The following is a 13,299-nucleotide window of genomic DNA, read 5'->3' as shown; positions in this document are numbered from 1 at the left end:
GTGCTCATGACAAACCTCATTTCTAGAAATAAGAAAGGTCTTGTTCCTCTAACTCAAGCGTTTTAACCTTGGTCATAGACCCTTTTGGCCATCTGGACCCCTTCTCAGGAGGATATTTTTAGAATGTCAAAGGAAACCAAATATATTGAAATGCTTTTTAGAAACATAAGTTCAAAGACCCCAGGTTAAGAACTCTTGCTCTAAATGTTCTCAGAATGGCAGAATTGGAAGTAAGCACAGAGTGAACCTAGTTTCAGCCATTCCTGAACAGACAAACAGGTGTTTAGATTCTGTTAGAAGGGCTCCAGTGATAGGACCTTACTACCCATCAAAATAAGCCGTGCCAATTTTAAGGTAGTTCTAATCCTTAGGAGACCGGTTCTGAATGTTAAAAATTCTTTCTAAATCTGCCTCCTGGCAACCTTCCAACCCAGTGTCCATAGTTCTATTTGATGGGTATTCTGGAGTCAAACACAATAAGTCCAAACAAGGCACTTAGGTAGCTTAGTGGCCAGAGCATCAAATTGGGAGTCAGGAAGACCTGAATTTAAATTCTGCCTTAGATACTTACTAGCTGTGAGCCTTGGTTTCCTCATCTGTAAAATGAAGAGGTTGGACCCCTCTAGGGTCCCTGCCAGCTCTAAATCTATGATCCTATAATCCTCTGAAGCAAATCTCACTTTCATAGAACAGCCCTTTAATGACCTTGGACAAATCTCTTTATCTCACTTGGCCTCAGTTTTCTCATCTGTAAAATGAGGTGGCTTATAATATCCCTTCTACCTCTAAATCTATTATCTATGATTTGGACAACATGGTCACCAAAGTCCCTTCCAGCTCTAAATCTGTGACCTATGATGTTTGGGCTGGATGGCCATTGAACTCTTGTCTCTCAAATTTTGTGATTCTGTGATGCATAATCCATTCTCAGAGAACTTTTTTTGTTGTTGTTAGGAGATGTGCTTGTGGACTCCCAGGGACTACATTAGAAGTTGGAGGATGTAACTAATTTAAGACCTCCCTCACAGGGCTACCAGTACATTAGTAGGAAAGATTATTGATGTTAAGAGCATCTTAGCCCTTGGCTTCATTTTCACTACTGATGGTTCAAACCCTTGGAGATCCAGTGACTTAGATTGACCAATTGATATTTCAAACCTTGGAGAAAATGGTACCACTAGGAAGTTTAGCGTTTTGGAGCAGGCTGGCTCTTTTTTAAGTTAATGGTCCCTGTGGTTTCTTTTTCCTTAGGGAAGATGAAGAGAAACCAAAGGAAAAGCAGCAGAAGACTGGTGAGAAGTCCCCTGCTTCTATAAATTCTCTTTCTTAGTATCCCAGAGTCCAGGGCAGAGGCAGGCGAGTAGCTACCTGTAGCTTATATATGATGCCATAATATATTAAACAATATAATATGTGAAAAGTATTTTGCAAACCTTAAAGCACTATATAAATTTGAGTTATTATTATATGATGGGCACCTTGATGCTGAGGCCCCTGCTTGGCTCTTTACTGAAGAGGAAGTTAAAGACCAGTGTTTCAATGAAAAAGCCAGAGAGCTTTGGAGGGCTACATAATAATCCTTTTGCCCTGCATTTGATAAGACCTTACTCTTTTGCTACTTGGTGACCATCATTTGAATTTTAAATCGGCTTTGCCAACCCAATGTATCACTGGACACAGAGAGGATAATGGAATTACGGTTAGATCAACCCAGTCCATCGCCTTTCTCAGAAAACTCCTTCACATGGATGCCTTGCTGGCAATGGCAATGGGTTAGTAGTATCATTGTCTTCTATGCCAGAAGACAGTGTCATCAGATAGACAAGTCATAGATGGGTGATTCGGGTTGTGGCTGAAGACGTCCTTCTTCTAATGGTGATGGGGAAGGTGTCATGGTAGAGCTCCATTGCCAAAGTGGATAAAACAATGAATCCACATTTAGGGCTACTTATCTGTTCCTGCAGTGACGATGTACAGCCCAGATGAAGAGAAGAAAGGGGAGAAGATCTATCTGTACACTCACCTGAAGCAGCAGCCTATCTGGTAAGCATTGGCCAGCTGCTTTTCCATAGTACCTGGTCACTGTTGGAAGGAGGTGGCCCTTGGGATCTCCTCTTTTCTTTGGCTACTTGCTGCTTCTTGACATCATCATTCCATCTCTTACCCGTACACTTTTGTATAGGCTGTTGTTCATACCTGGAATGCACTCCCACCTTTAAGAATTCTTACCTTCTGGGACTTCACTTAAGAATCTAGAGTTACCTTCATATTATGGGGAGGCTTTGTTATGTGACTTCAGTGACGTCAATCAATATGAATCTAGAATCTTTCTGGAAAAAAAAAGTATCTGGGAATTAAAATGATCCTGTATTGTTATCAGTGGCAATAAAAGTTAGTATGCTCAAAAAAAAAAAGAATTCTTACCTTCCTTCAGAAGGTGCCTCTTCATATGGGAAGCCTTCTGTTTACACATACTCCACCTCCTTTCAGTCCTTCATGCTTTCTCTCAAATTATATTTGTAATCTGCTTTATATTTTATATTCCCTGGTAAGCTTCTGGAAGGAAATTACTTTTTATTTGTAATATGTATTTATAATATTTATATTTATCATCTACTTTATATGTTGTATTCCTTGGTAAGTTTCTGGAAAAGGTTACTCCTTATTTTTGTTTGTGTCTTACATATCACCAGTGTATATAACAGTGCATCACGTATAGAAAATGCAGCAGAAATACTTCTTGAGTTAAAGATCGATGGCTAGAGGGGGTGCACTGCAGTAGAAAAATCATGGAATATGGAGTAAAATGACCTGTGTTGGAATCCTGACCTTGATAGTTGAGTGGTCATGTGTAAGTCACTTAATTTTTCTGGGCCTCAGTTTCCTCATCAGTAACATGAGGGAGTTGAACCAGATGATGTCCTTCTAGTTCTGTAATTCTATGAAGACTATAATTCTATGAAGGAAATCATGAATCTCTGGAGAAAATCCTGTTCATCTCTCTGGGTCTGGTAAATTTGCCTTATTTGAACTCACCAGTGGTAATCTTTCTAGCATCAAATCCTGATCTTCCTCTCCATCATTAATGAAACAACAGCAAAATATCATCTAATGGCCAAGCCTCTGGTGACCAACCTCTCCTTGCCAGGAATTTATTGTTGACCCCATGGAAGGCACTATGCTAGGGTCATAAGAGTACGAAGAAGTGTCAGACATGGTCCTTCAAGTAGCCTTCTAGTCTAGTTGGGTAAATGGCATGGATGTAGTGGTAGGGATTGGAAGAGTTCAGAATGGGGAGAGATTCTTTGGGCTGGGCTGGTTAGCAAAGGTAATATGGGGGCTTGATCCAAGCTAAGGTGATTGAGCAGACTTTGGATAAGTAGAGAAAAGAGTGTGGGAGAAGGGGAGGGGGAATATTCCAGGTTTAGGTATCTCAAGCTAGTTTCAGTTCATTCAGGATACACCATGTATCCTGTTCTGGTTTTTTTGAGAATAACCCCTTTTAACTGCCCACATCATATGTCCCTCCCAGGACCGCATCTCTGGTGTTCCCAAAGGGAAAACTGAGGCTCTTGATCTGTCACTTAGAACCTGTGTGACCTCAGGTCAATTACTTAACCCCCCAGGTCTCAGTCTCTCATTGGTAGAATGAGGAGGATTGGCCTGGATAGCTTCGAAGGTCCCTTTGGCTCTGAGCCTCTGCCTCCAGCTCAGGGCGTTGGCTGCCTCAGCATCTGACTGGTGTGTCCACCTTGGGGCGTGAACTTACTTTCATCAAGGTTGTTCCTCACCATCATCAAGCCTAAAAGAAGAATGCTAATAACTCAGAGCTCCCTTTCTTTATGGCTTGCAAAGTATTTGTACCTCAATGCTGTGATGTAGGTAAGGCAGATAGCATCTCTCTTTTACAGAGAAGGAAATTGAACCTTAGGGGTGTTAAGTGATTATTTGCCCATAGTCGCATAGCCAGTGTTAGAGACAATTAGAAACACATCCAGGTCCCTTAGAATTCTCATTGAATTCTTCAAAAAGGGAATGGGAGGGGGGTCATGTCTTCTCAGCATAGTTCCTGGCACACAGAAGGTGCTTAATAAATGTTAGTTGGCTGCATCTGTCCTTTAGGGCATCCATATGGTGCATTTTAATTGTAAGCACTTGAACTGGGCCTTGAAGATGGTTTGTTGAAAGATCACGTCCAACTTTAGTGAAGGCTTTGCTCTCTGTTGAAAAGCTCCAGCCTCATGAGATCGGTCCCACTGTACCTTCATTGTTGTCCACAGCATTTTAGACCACATGGGGGAACCATGACTTCCAGTGTCCTGTCTCGCTGTCCCATATCCGATCCTCATCTTCCCAAAGTGACCTTCTCTCTGTTCCTCCTGCGTGATACTCCATCTCTCACCTTCAGGCCTCTGTACCGATTGTCCCCTATGCTCGTGACGCACTCCTTCCTTACTTCTGCTTCATGGGGTCCCTCCAGCTCAGGTGCCCTCTTCTGCATGAAGCATTTCTTGTCCTCTCTCCCAAACTAGCTTGTATTTTGCTATCTTGTATAGATTTATATTTATTCACTCAATACTTATGTTGTATATGTATATGTATGCACATATAACAATAACAGCCAATATTTATATAGTGCCTACTATGTATTAGGCACTGTGCCCAGCACTTACAAATATTATCTCATTTAATCCTTACATCAACCCTAGGAGGTAAGTGCTATGATTATCCCCCATTTTATAGATGAGGAAACTGAGGTAAACAGAGGTTATGTGACTTGTGCAGGACCGTCCGGGTAGCTAGTAAGTGAATGAGGCCAAATTTGAACTCAAGTCTTCTTGATTCCAGACCTAACAGTGCTCTATCTGCTTTACCACCTGTGAAATATATGTTTGTTGTCTCCCTACTGTGAACGAAAGCTCGTTTTGAGTAGGGATTGTTTACATTCCTTGTGTTTATATCCCTGGTGCCTGGCAAACAGTAGGCGTTTAATAAATATTTGATTGATTAACAGTGATGGTGTGTTGGGGCTGAGGATAGTATTACCTTAAGGAAGAGGATCTAGAGCCCTAACCTGCCATTTGGATTTTAGCTCTGTTTCTGACGGTGCAGAAAACTGCACAGGTATGAGGAGATGGGCGTCATTTACAAGTTTCTCATGTCTTCTAGGCACACCCTGAGATTCTGGAATGCAGCTTTTTTTGATGCTGTCCACTGTGAGAGAAGGAAGAGATCGCCTACCACCAGGTAGGAGCTAAAGATGGCCGTGGGCCCCTCAACCTTCTGTGGAAGTGGGGAGACCAGGGAAAGGAACCATTCTTCTCCCCCACCCCTTACTTACCACCTTCTGTGTCTGCTGTCCTGAAGACTGCCCTGAGTGTTGTAAGGACACACAGCCGAGAAGGGGGTGGGGTGTGGGGGCAGAGGTTGGTTGTCCAGAACCTGCATGTGTGCTTTCTCGCCTGGGGTGGTCTTAGATGACTTGGCCTGACTCTCCCAGACAACTCAACCTACCATTGGATGACAGTGTTAACTTCTTTCCCCATCTCTGTCTGGACCCACTTCAGTCAAGTCTCACCAGGATACCAGAACCCAAAGGAGAAGCCATTGCAATGGAGTCGACCTAGCTTGTTGTCTTGTAAGGAGATGCCACCATGAGGCTTAACCTCTGTTGGAGCCCAGTTGCCATTTTGTGACTTGGCTTCTCCTTGGTTTGCAACATTAACAGGCCTTTCCAAGCTCCAATGGTAGTTTGCAATTTGAGAGGTTCCCTCTTTCTGCTTGTCTACATACAGAAGGTTGGCTTCAACAGTGTCCTACAGTTGGAAAATGCTGGCATGAGATCTTTTCATGGCATTACTGCTCATCGTAAGGGGGTACACCATGAGGGAAGAGGGCGAGTGGACCTCTAGAAGCTGATTTATGGTCATCAGACAGAGAAAGACATTCTGTAGCAAAGGGATAGGCAAGAGAGCATATAATGGAAAGAGACCTAACAGCAATTTATATTCATTCTCTAAGCCTCATTTTCTCCTGTAAAACGAGGGCTTTGGGGTAGAGGAGCTCTCAAATCCCTCTAACATCCATTATCCTAAGGAAAGGCACCCCAGCCTGGCCTGGTGCCCAGAGTTTAAGGAGTAGTTCTCCCAAGTGAGTATTTGCAGAGAGAACAGGCCAATTTCAATGTCTTAAAAGGGGATATTAGTGCTTGACCTGCATGGCATGACCAGGCTGATGTCACCTGCTTAAGCTAGATCGATTTTCCTAGCAGAACTGCCCAACAGACAGAGTTCTTTGCTGTCCCCCACTACTTTGGTGGTTTGTATCGTGTAGCACAAAGGGCCGGCCATTCTGAAAGGAAATTTGGGTTTGAATCCCAGCTCTGTCACTTGCAAGCTGTGTGACCTTAGGGCAAGTTACTTCCCCTCACCAAACCTCAACTTCCACATTTCTCAAATGAGGAAGACTTGGGTTTGAGTCACAGCTCTAACCCTTACAAGCTTGTATGACCGTGGGCATGTCATTGGACAGAAGAAGCAATTGGACTAATATAGCCCGTGTGAACCCCTGCAGCTCTGTGATGCTATTACCTGCGGCCCTGGCAAGGATAGAAAAGAAGCGGCAATTTGTTAGCATAGCTTCTGCATACTGGACTACTGCGGCAAGGGGAGGGTTGGCATGGGAGTGGGCTAAAGCAGAGGCAACCCCCAAACCCTTTAACTTGGACATTTCCTTAACCTGCTGGGGTAAGTCTGGGAGAAGAAAAGGGGTGGGGGAGCATCCTGAAACTTCACTGCAGTCTGTTTGGGAGAAAAGTTATTATCGTGTTATGTCAGAAATAATGTTCAGGAAAAGTTTTGATAATTAAAAGGGCAGGTGGGGCTTTGCTCCTTATTGTTCAGCTATCAGGAAAGAAGTTTATTTTAAATATCCTGTCTCTTCCTATTTCTCTCTCTCTCTCCCCTTGTCTCCCTCTCCACCTTCTTTTTCTCTCTCCTTCTTCCCTTCTTCCTCCTTCTCTCTCTCTTTTCCCCTCTCTCTCCCTCTCTTCTCTCTTTCTCTCTTCCCCTTCCTTTTTTCCTCCTCCATCTCCCCCTTTCCCTTTTCTCCTCCTATCTTCCCCTCCCCTCTTTCTTTCTCCATCCCCCCTCTCCCTCCCTCCCTTCTCTTTTCTTTCTCCCTCCTCTCCCCCTCCTTCTCTCTCTCTCTCTCTCTCTCTCTCTCTCTCTCTCTCTCTCTCTCTCTCTCTCTCTCTCTCTCTCTCTCTCTCTCTCTCTGTCTCTCTGTCTATAATAACTCATTCTTTTACTTGTTCTCTTTTTTTTCCATCCACTTATCTTGCATGATCTTAACATGTGCCCTTTGTTGACCCTGTTTCTGCTGCCACTCCAGAGGGAATGCTGGAGAGGAAGAGGAAAAGAGGTGTGTGTGCCCCGGGACTTTGTTCCATTTGATAGTAACTTCTGATTCACTTTAAGGTCCTTTTCAGGGCAAAACTGAGGGGGTGGGTTGTGGGGCGGGGGAGGAAACGTGCATTTTCAGCTATTGTGTTTGTAACAGGCCCAGGTGGAGGTCAGGAGGCTGCTTCCTGTAGCAGAGGGGACACTGGGGGAGACCAGGACAGTGGCTGACAGATGGTGATTGCTAACCACTCATACTCAGCAAGGCTTACTTTGTGGGACACCCTGGGGATGGAGGAGTTGGAGATGGCGGCCACAATTGGAAGGCACTTAGCTCACTACCAACTGCCCAAACCCCATGTAAAGCATCCCCCCTCCCCCTCAGCAAAACCTTTAGCTCAAGGACTTGAGTTCTCCTCACATTCTATGAAATCTGGCCTCTAGACTAGATGGTGGTTGAGAGGGGGTGGGGTGGGGCATCATAAACCCTAATCCTATGATAACCGACAGAACAGTACAACAAACATTCACTAAGTGTCTACTGTATTCAGAGCCTTGTGCTGGGCAGTGAGGAGATGTAAAGTATAGACAAGACACAATAGATGCATATATGTTATTCTTTGTAGTATCCCTCCATCCCCCCATCCGTGCCCCTCAGCTTTCCCCATGTCATGGCTAGTTTGGGATTCTGAACTGGCTTGAGAAACTGTTTGGGTTGAGGGGAGGGCATTTGGGGCTGGGGGACGACAGTTGCTGCTTTCATTTTGAATAATTCGGTTTTCATCAGGGCTCCTTTTCTGAGTGCTCAGCTCCCTCCTGAAGCAAATCACAGATTTTCCTCGCCCATTCCTACACTTACATTATAGCAGTATGGCTTGGGGCAAGTCTAATCTCACTTTTCTTTCCTGGGTGTTTGTTTCCTCATCTCTAAAATAAAGGGGTGCAACTAAATTATTTGGAAGTTCTTACACCGTTCTATCATTCTACCTTTAAAGTTTCCTTCTAACCCAAAAGTTCTGTGATCCTTCAGCTTTTGACTCTGATTCCTTGGCCTTTTGACTGGTGATGGGACACCTTTTGGGGCCATGATCCTTATCTTGCAGCTAATGGACTCAATTTCATCTGTTCTATACAATGGGAAGATATTGTATAACCCAATAGTGTGAAAATGATATTGGGGAAGGGGTGGAAGTAATTGTTAAAGATGGGGGAGAACATTGTGGTTGGGTGGGGGGAGGGGAGGTAAATCAAGTCACCAGGGTCTGGGGAGCTCTTCAAGCTTGGAGAATAGAATTGTTAAGGGGTGAATTGAATTTAAGCTCCTTCCTGCTCTGGTTGCAAAGACAAACCATACCCTGCCTTCCTAGAGCTTATGTTCTACTACAGTGGGGATGAGGTGGGGTTGGGGGGAATGATATAACACATAAGTCAATACAAAATAATTATAGGATAATTGACAATCTAGAGCACATCCAAACCAAATTTCTGAAGTGCTTCAGAATATTTTATAAGACAAAAAAGACCTACTTCTTCTGGTTGCCCCTCCCTATTTAAAAAAAATCCCTATGACTAAGTTTTTTAAATTTCTGTCTTTCTAACCCTGGGTAAGACATTTCCGTATTCTTCCTCATCTGTAAAATGAAAAGATTAGATTAGATGATAGCAAAAATCCTTTCCAGGTCTGATTTCTTTTTTTTTTAATTGTTATTGTTATTTTTATTTTTTTATCTCTCCCCTTCCTTCTCCAAGAGAGCTATCTTTTATAACAACTGCAAAAATTATAATCAAGTCAATCCAGTTATTCCTTTTTATGACTCTGACATGCTTCTTGAGACCTGTAGAGGCTACCTAGCAGGGAAGGCAGGACAAAGGTTAGGTTCATCCTACTTTCTAAAGTTATACTGATCTAGAAATTGGGGGGCAGAACTTTCCTCTTTCTTCCCTTCTTATGCCTCTTGTGAAAGCCACAGGAAAGAAGGGTAGACCCTTTCTTCTCCTAGTCTTTTTTGCTAGGAAAGCCTTTCCCATGGCACTTGAGCATCCCAAGGGTGCTCCTACCTGGCAATGTGTGTACATAGCAGGTATCCACACACACACTTTGTGGTTTTTTTTCAAAGGTAGAAAAACAATCCCTTCCACACGTTAATGAGAAGCATTCCCTTCCCCTTTGAGGGGAAAAAAAATTAATTTGTCCTTTTTCTTGATCCATCACCATTTTGTTCCTTCCCCACGGAAATGTATCCTCTAAGAAATCTGCCATAGAGGGAATGAAATGCAATCGTCTTTGCCTTCCCTAAAACAAGGTTCTGTTCTGGTATGGACCCGGATGGGTCTCATTTTACAGATTACCACTGTTGCTGAAAAGCTGGCTTTTAAATTGAATTTCTGTAAATCAAATCTTTTCTCCATGACTTCCTCCATAAAATTAGCAGTATTTTCCCAGAGAAAATGATTTTGGCTCCAGGGCAAAACTGAAGTTGTGCTAAGTACAGGAAATATTTTAAAAATTGTATTTTTGAAGGGAAATGATCATTTTCTGACTGGGCAGCTGTGTTAGTGTAGAAAGAGCAGATGAGAGTCCAAAGACTCAGGCATGGCCACTGACTTGCTGTGTGACCTCAGTTTCCCCATCTATAAAACACGTTTGGCCATGTGATCTTAATGATCCCTTCTGCCACTGGTAATTCCCATGATCCACGCACTGGAACTTGAAATGCCAACTAAGAAATTTCAGCATCTTGGGGCCCAGACTTTGTGGGGTTGCCTGGTAGCTTTATTGCCAATCTGTAATTCTGTCTTCAGCCCCAAATAAATGCTACTTTTTAAAAAGATCAATTTTTAGAGATTCCCTCTAAATGGATTTGTATAGATTTTTTATTTATAGTCTAGATGAAGTAGATAGAATGCTGGATTCAGGAGACCTGGGTTTGAGACTTAGGATTGGGCTCTTGGCTAGGCTCCTGTGAGCTGTGTGACCATGGGCTGACCACTTCAGTTATTGGAGGGTCAGTTTCTCCACCTGTAAAAAATGGGGATAATGATACACTAGGTAACTCATGGCATTGCTGTGAGGAAGAGCCATTGTAAAGCATAGTGAGAACCTTTAGAAATGTGGCGAGGTTACGATCATGGATGGCACAGACTAGCCAGCTGGCTCCATCTTTTCATAAATCTGATGACCAGATACTGGTAAAGTCATCATTCTGGTGATTTTTTTTTAGTTTTAATTTTTCAATATGAATAGTCACCTGCTGTAAGTTCCCTTGAATAAGAATGCCTCTAGATTACCTTTTACTTCTGAGAAAGCAAATTGTTTGAGTTTCCCTGTATTGGCCCCTATGAGAACTAAAGAAGTTAAGAGGGGAGGTGTCAGAGGAGGGGGTGGCATTTAGTATCTTCAGCTCTCTCTGCTGAGACACTCTAAACAAGGCTATATCATAACCCTGTCATTATTAGAGAGTCTCAGGAATTTAACCTCCAGCCTTAGCCATTGTGGGGAAGGGGAGATCTGCTTCCTGTCTAGGCTGATGGTAGCCCTGCCACCAGGTAGGAACTAAGGCTCTTGTACCTGGAGTTTCCTTGCTACAGGAGGGAGGGGTGAAAGTTGACTGGAGCCAGATGGTGAGACAGGGCTCAGCGAGCCATCCCTGGGGTTACTTCATAATCTCATGTCAGTGCTCCCAACAGCCTGTCTCTTGAAAAAAAGTCAGGAGCTACCCAGCTTCTATGCTCAACAGCTATTTGACATTGGGCAAATCACTTTCCTTTTCTGAGTCTCGGTTTCCTAATCTGTAAAATGGGGATAAAAATACTGGTCTTAACCTCCCTGCCAGGATAGGTAAAAGGATGCTTTGAACATCTTCAAGGGCTATCTCTAAACATTTAAAATTGGTGGCATTATCATTACTTACAAATTATCATTCAGCCAACTTTGGGCAACTCCCACACTTGTGCCTTCCTCCCAAGACTGTATCTGTCTCTACTCCTCTACCTTCTCAGCCAACCCTCACCCCCAACGTTGTTAAGCCTAACGGAGAGGTGTGTTCCGTGTAATAGAGCTATCCCATCAGCTCATTCACTCGTTACAATGGTCTCCCCAGCAGCGGGCAGGGAAGGGATGGTTGGCATTAAACATTAGTCCTATTCTTCCTTTGGTTTCTCCATCCTCTGCCTGCATCCCTCCTCCATGGCCCCTACTCCCTCAGACCATCTTTTCTCTCCTTTTCCTTTTAGATTGATCTTAGCTCTTACTCAGTCTGACCCATCCATTGAGAACTGTATTTTTCTAGGGTAAACAGTGGGTTAAAATGTACTCTTCCTCCAAGCCTGCACCTGTGGTTCTCATTAGGGCAGCAGCAGCCCTCCCTGGGAGCCCTTAATTCTTTGGGCCTGACACTCACTGCTTGCTATTCATTAAGACAAATGAATAAAGCCCAGCAAGGCTGGAGCCACATTTCCATCTGGCATTATTAGGTTCTGATAGACAAAGGGAGATAAAGCCAAGAGATGAAGAAGATACGTAGGCTTTTAACATCCTAAAACAATGTAGCTCAGTGGGGCAGCGGATAGAAGGTTGGCCTTGGTGTCCAGAGGACCCGAGTTCAAATATTTATAGCCACGTGACCCTTGGCAAATCACTTAACTTCTGTCTGCCTCAGTTTCCACATCTGTTAAACAGATATAACAATAGTACCTACCTCACAGGGTTGTTGTGGGGATCAAATGAGATAATATATAATATGTAATAATAATAATAATAATAATAATAATAATAATAAAAAAGGGCTGTATAAATCCTAGCCATTATTATCATTATTACTACTATTAATAATTATCATACCAAGAAAAAAATGCCATTCCCTTCCCCCCAATCTAGTGCTTGGGGTTAACATTAGTAATTGATGAGGAGAAAGCATGGTGTGGTGGAAAGAATATTGACTTTTTCAAGTCAGAAGATCAGAGTCCATGCCCCAGCTCTTCCCTTTACCATCTGTGTGACCTTGGGCAAGCAGACGAGCCAAAGGATATTTGTCCATGAATTCCCTAACGAGATTGACCTCTCTGAGCCTCAGTTTCTCCATTTGTAAATCACACCCTCCACCCCCTAAGGTGAGGGAAAGCACTTTGTAACCCTGCAGTACCACATAGGTGTGAATTATCCTCATTTGACAGGATAGCTCCCTTTGCCTCTAGTAGGGGGATTCTTGGGAAAAGACACCTGGTTCCTGCTCTTCTATCCCCTCCCTGTCCCACCTCCCCCAACCCTGAATGCCCTTCTCTAGAAAGTAAAAGAGGAATTGAAAAGACTTGAGGGAGGATGTCACTTGGAACCTCAGATCAGCAGTTGGAGTTTTCAGCACGTCATACTCACCCTGCTAGAAGCATCTTAAACAGGTCTCCAGGCTGTGCTGCATGAACATTTTATAATGGCTTTGGAATAAAGAATGTTTGTTTGACTCCTTTGGAGTTGGGGGGAAGAGGGAGGGGTAAAGGAGATAAAACCCAAAGGCAAACATTTGAAGAGTTGATTGGGTGCGGATCTGGATCCACCCTGTGTTTGGTGTGGCCAGAGGAGGGCATTAGCCAGAAGCCAAGTCTAGGAAAAATGATGCTTATGGGCAATCAGGATACCCCTGTCTGTAGTGTAGGGGGGCCCCTAGCTTTCCGGGAGAAAATTACCTAAGCTAATGTGTTTTCTCTCAACAGCTACAGCCCAATACAGGCCCTGTGCCTCTCTGTGAATCCTACTTTTTAACTGCTCAGGGCAGCATTTATTGTATGCACAGAAAGTATGAAGAGCCCAGTAAATATTCACAAATCCGGGATCCAGGGATACAGTCTCCACCCCAACTGATTTGCCCTGTGTGTCATTGGGCCAGCTGTTTTCCCATCTGCACTA

General features: G+C 43.6%; 1 protein-coding gene across 4 annotated transcripts in view; it reads left to right on the top strand.

Moving 5' to 3' along the window:
- KIAA0513 (KIAA0513 ortholog) overlaps positions 1-13,299 on the top strand; it is a 68,372-nt gene that overhangs the window by 45,298 nt on the left and 9,775 nt on the right. For 3 of the 4 annotated variants that reach the window (XM_020989241.2, XM_020989242.2, XM_020989243.2), the window contains 4 exons: positions 1,252-1,292; positions 1,965-2,043; positions 5,170-5,247; positions 7,393-7,422. In XM_020989241.2, the coding sequence (XP_020844900.1) occupies positions 1,252-1,292; positions 1,965-2,043; positions 5,170-5,247; positions 7,393-7,422 (228 nt within the window). The remainder of the gene's footprint in view (positions 1-1,251; positions 1,293-1,964; positions 2,044-5,169; positions 5,248-7,392; positions 7,423-13,299) is intronic. The other variant, XM_020989244.2, reaches the window with a different exon arrangement.

Source organism: Phascolarctos cinereus, unplaced genomic scaffold, assembly GCF_003287225.1.
Source record: "Phascolarctos cinereus isolate Bilbo 61053 unplaced genomic scaffold, phaCin_HiC Scaffold_2;HRSCAF=192, whole genome shotgun sequence".
NCBI lineage: Eukaryota > Metazoa > Chordata > Mammalia > Diprotodontia > Phascolarctidae > Phascolarctos > Phascolarctos cinereus.
This window is presented reverse-complemented; position numbering and strand designations above follow the sequence as displayed.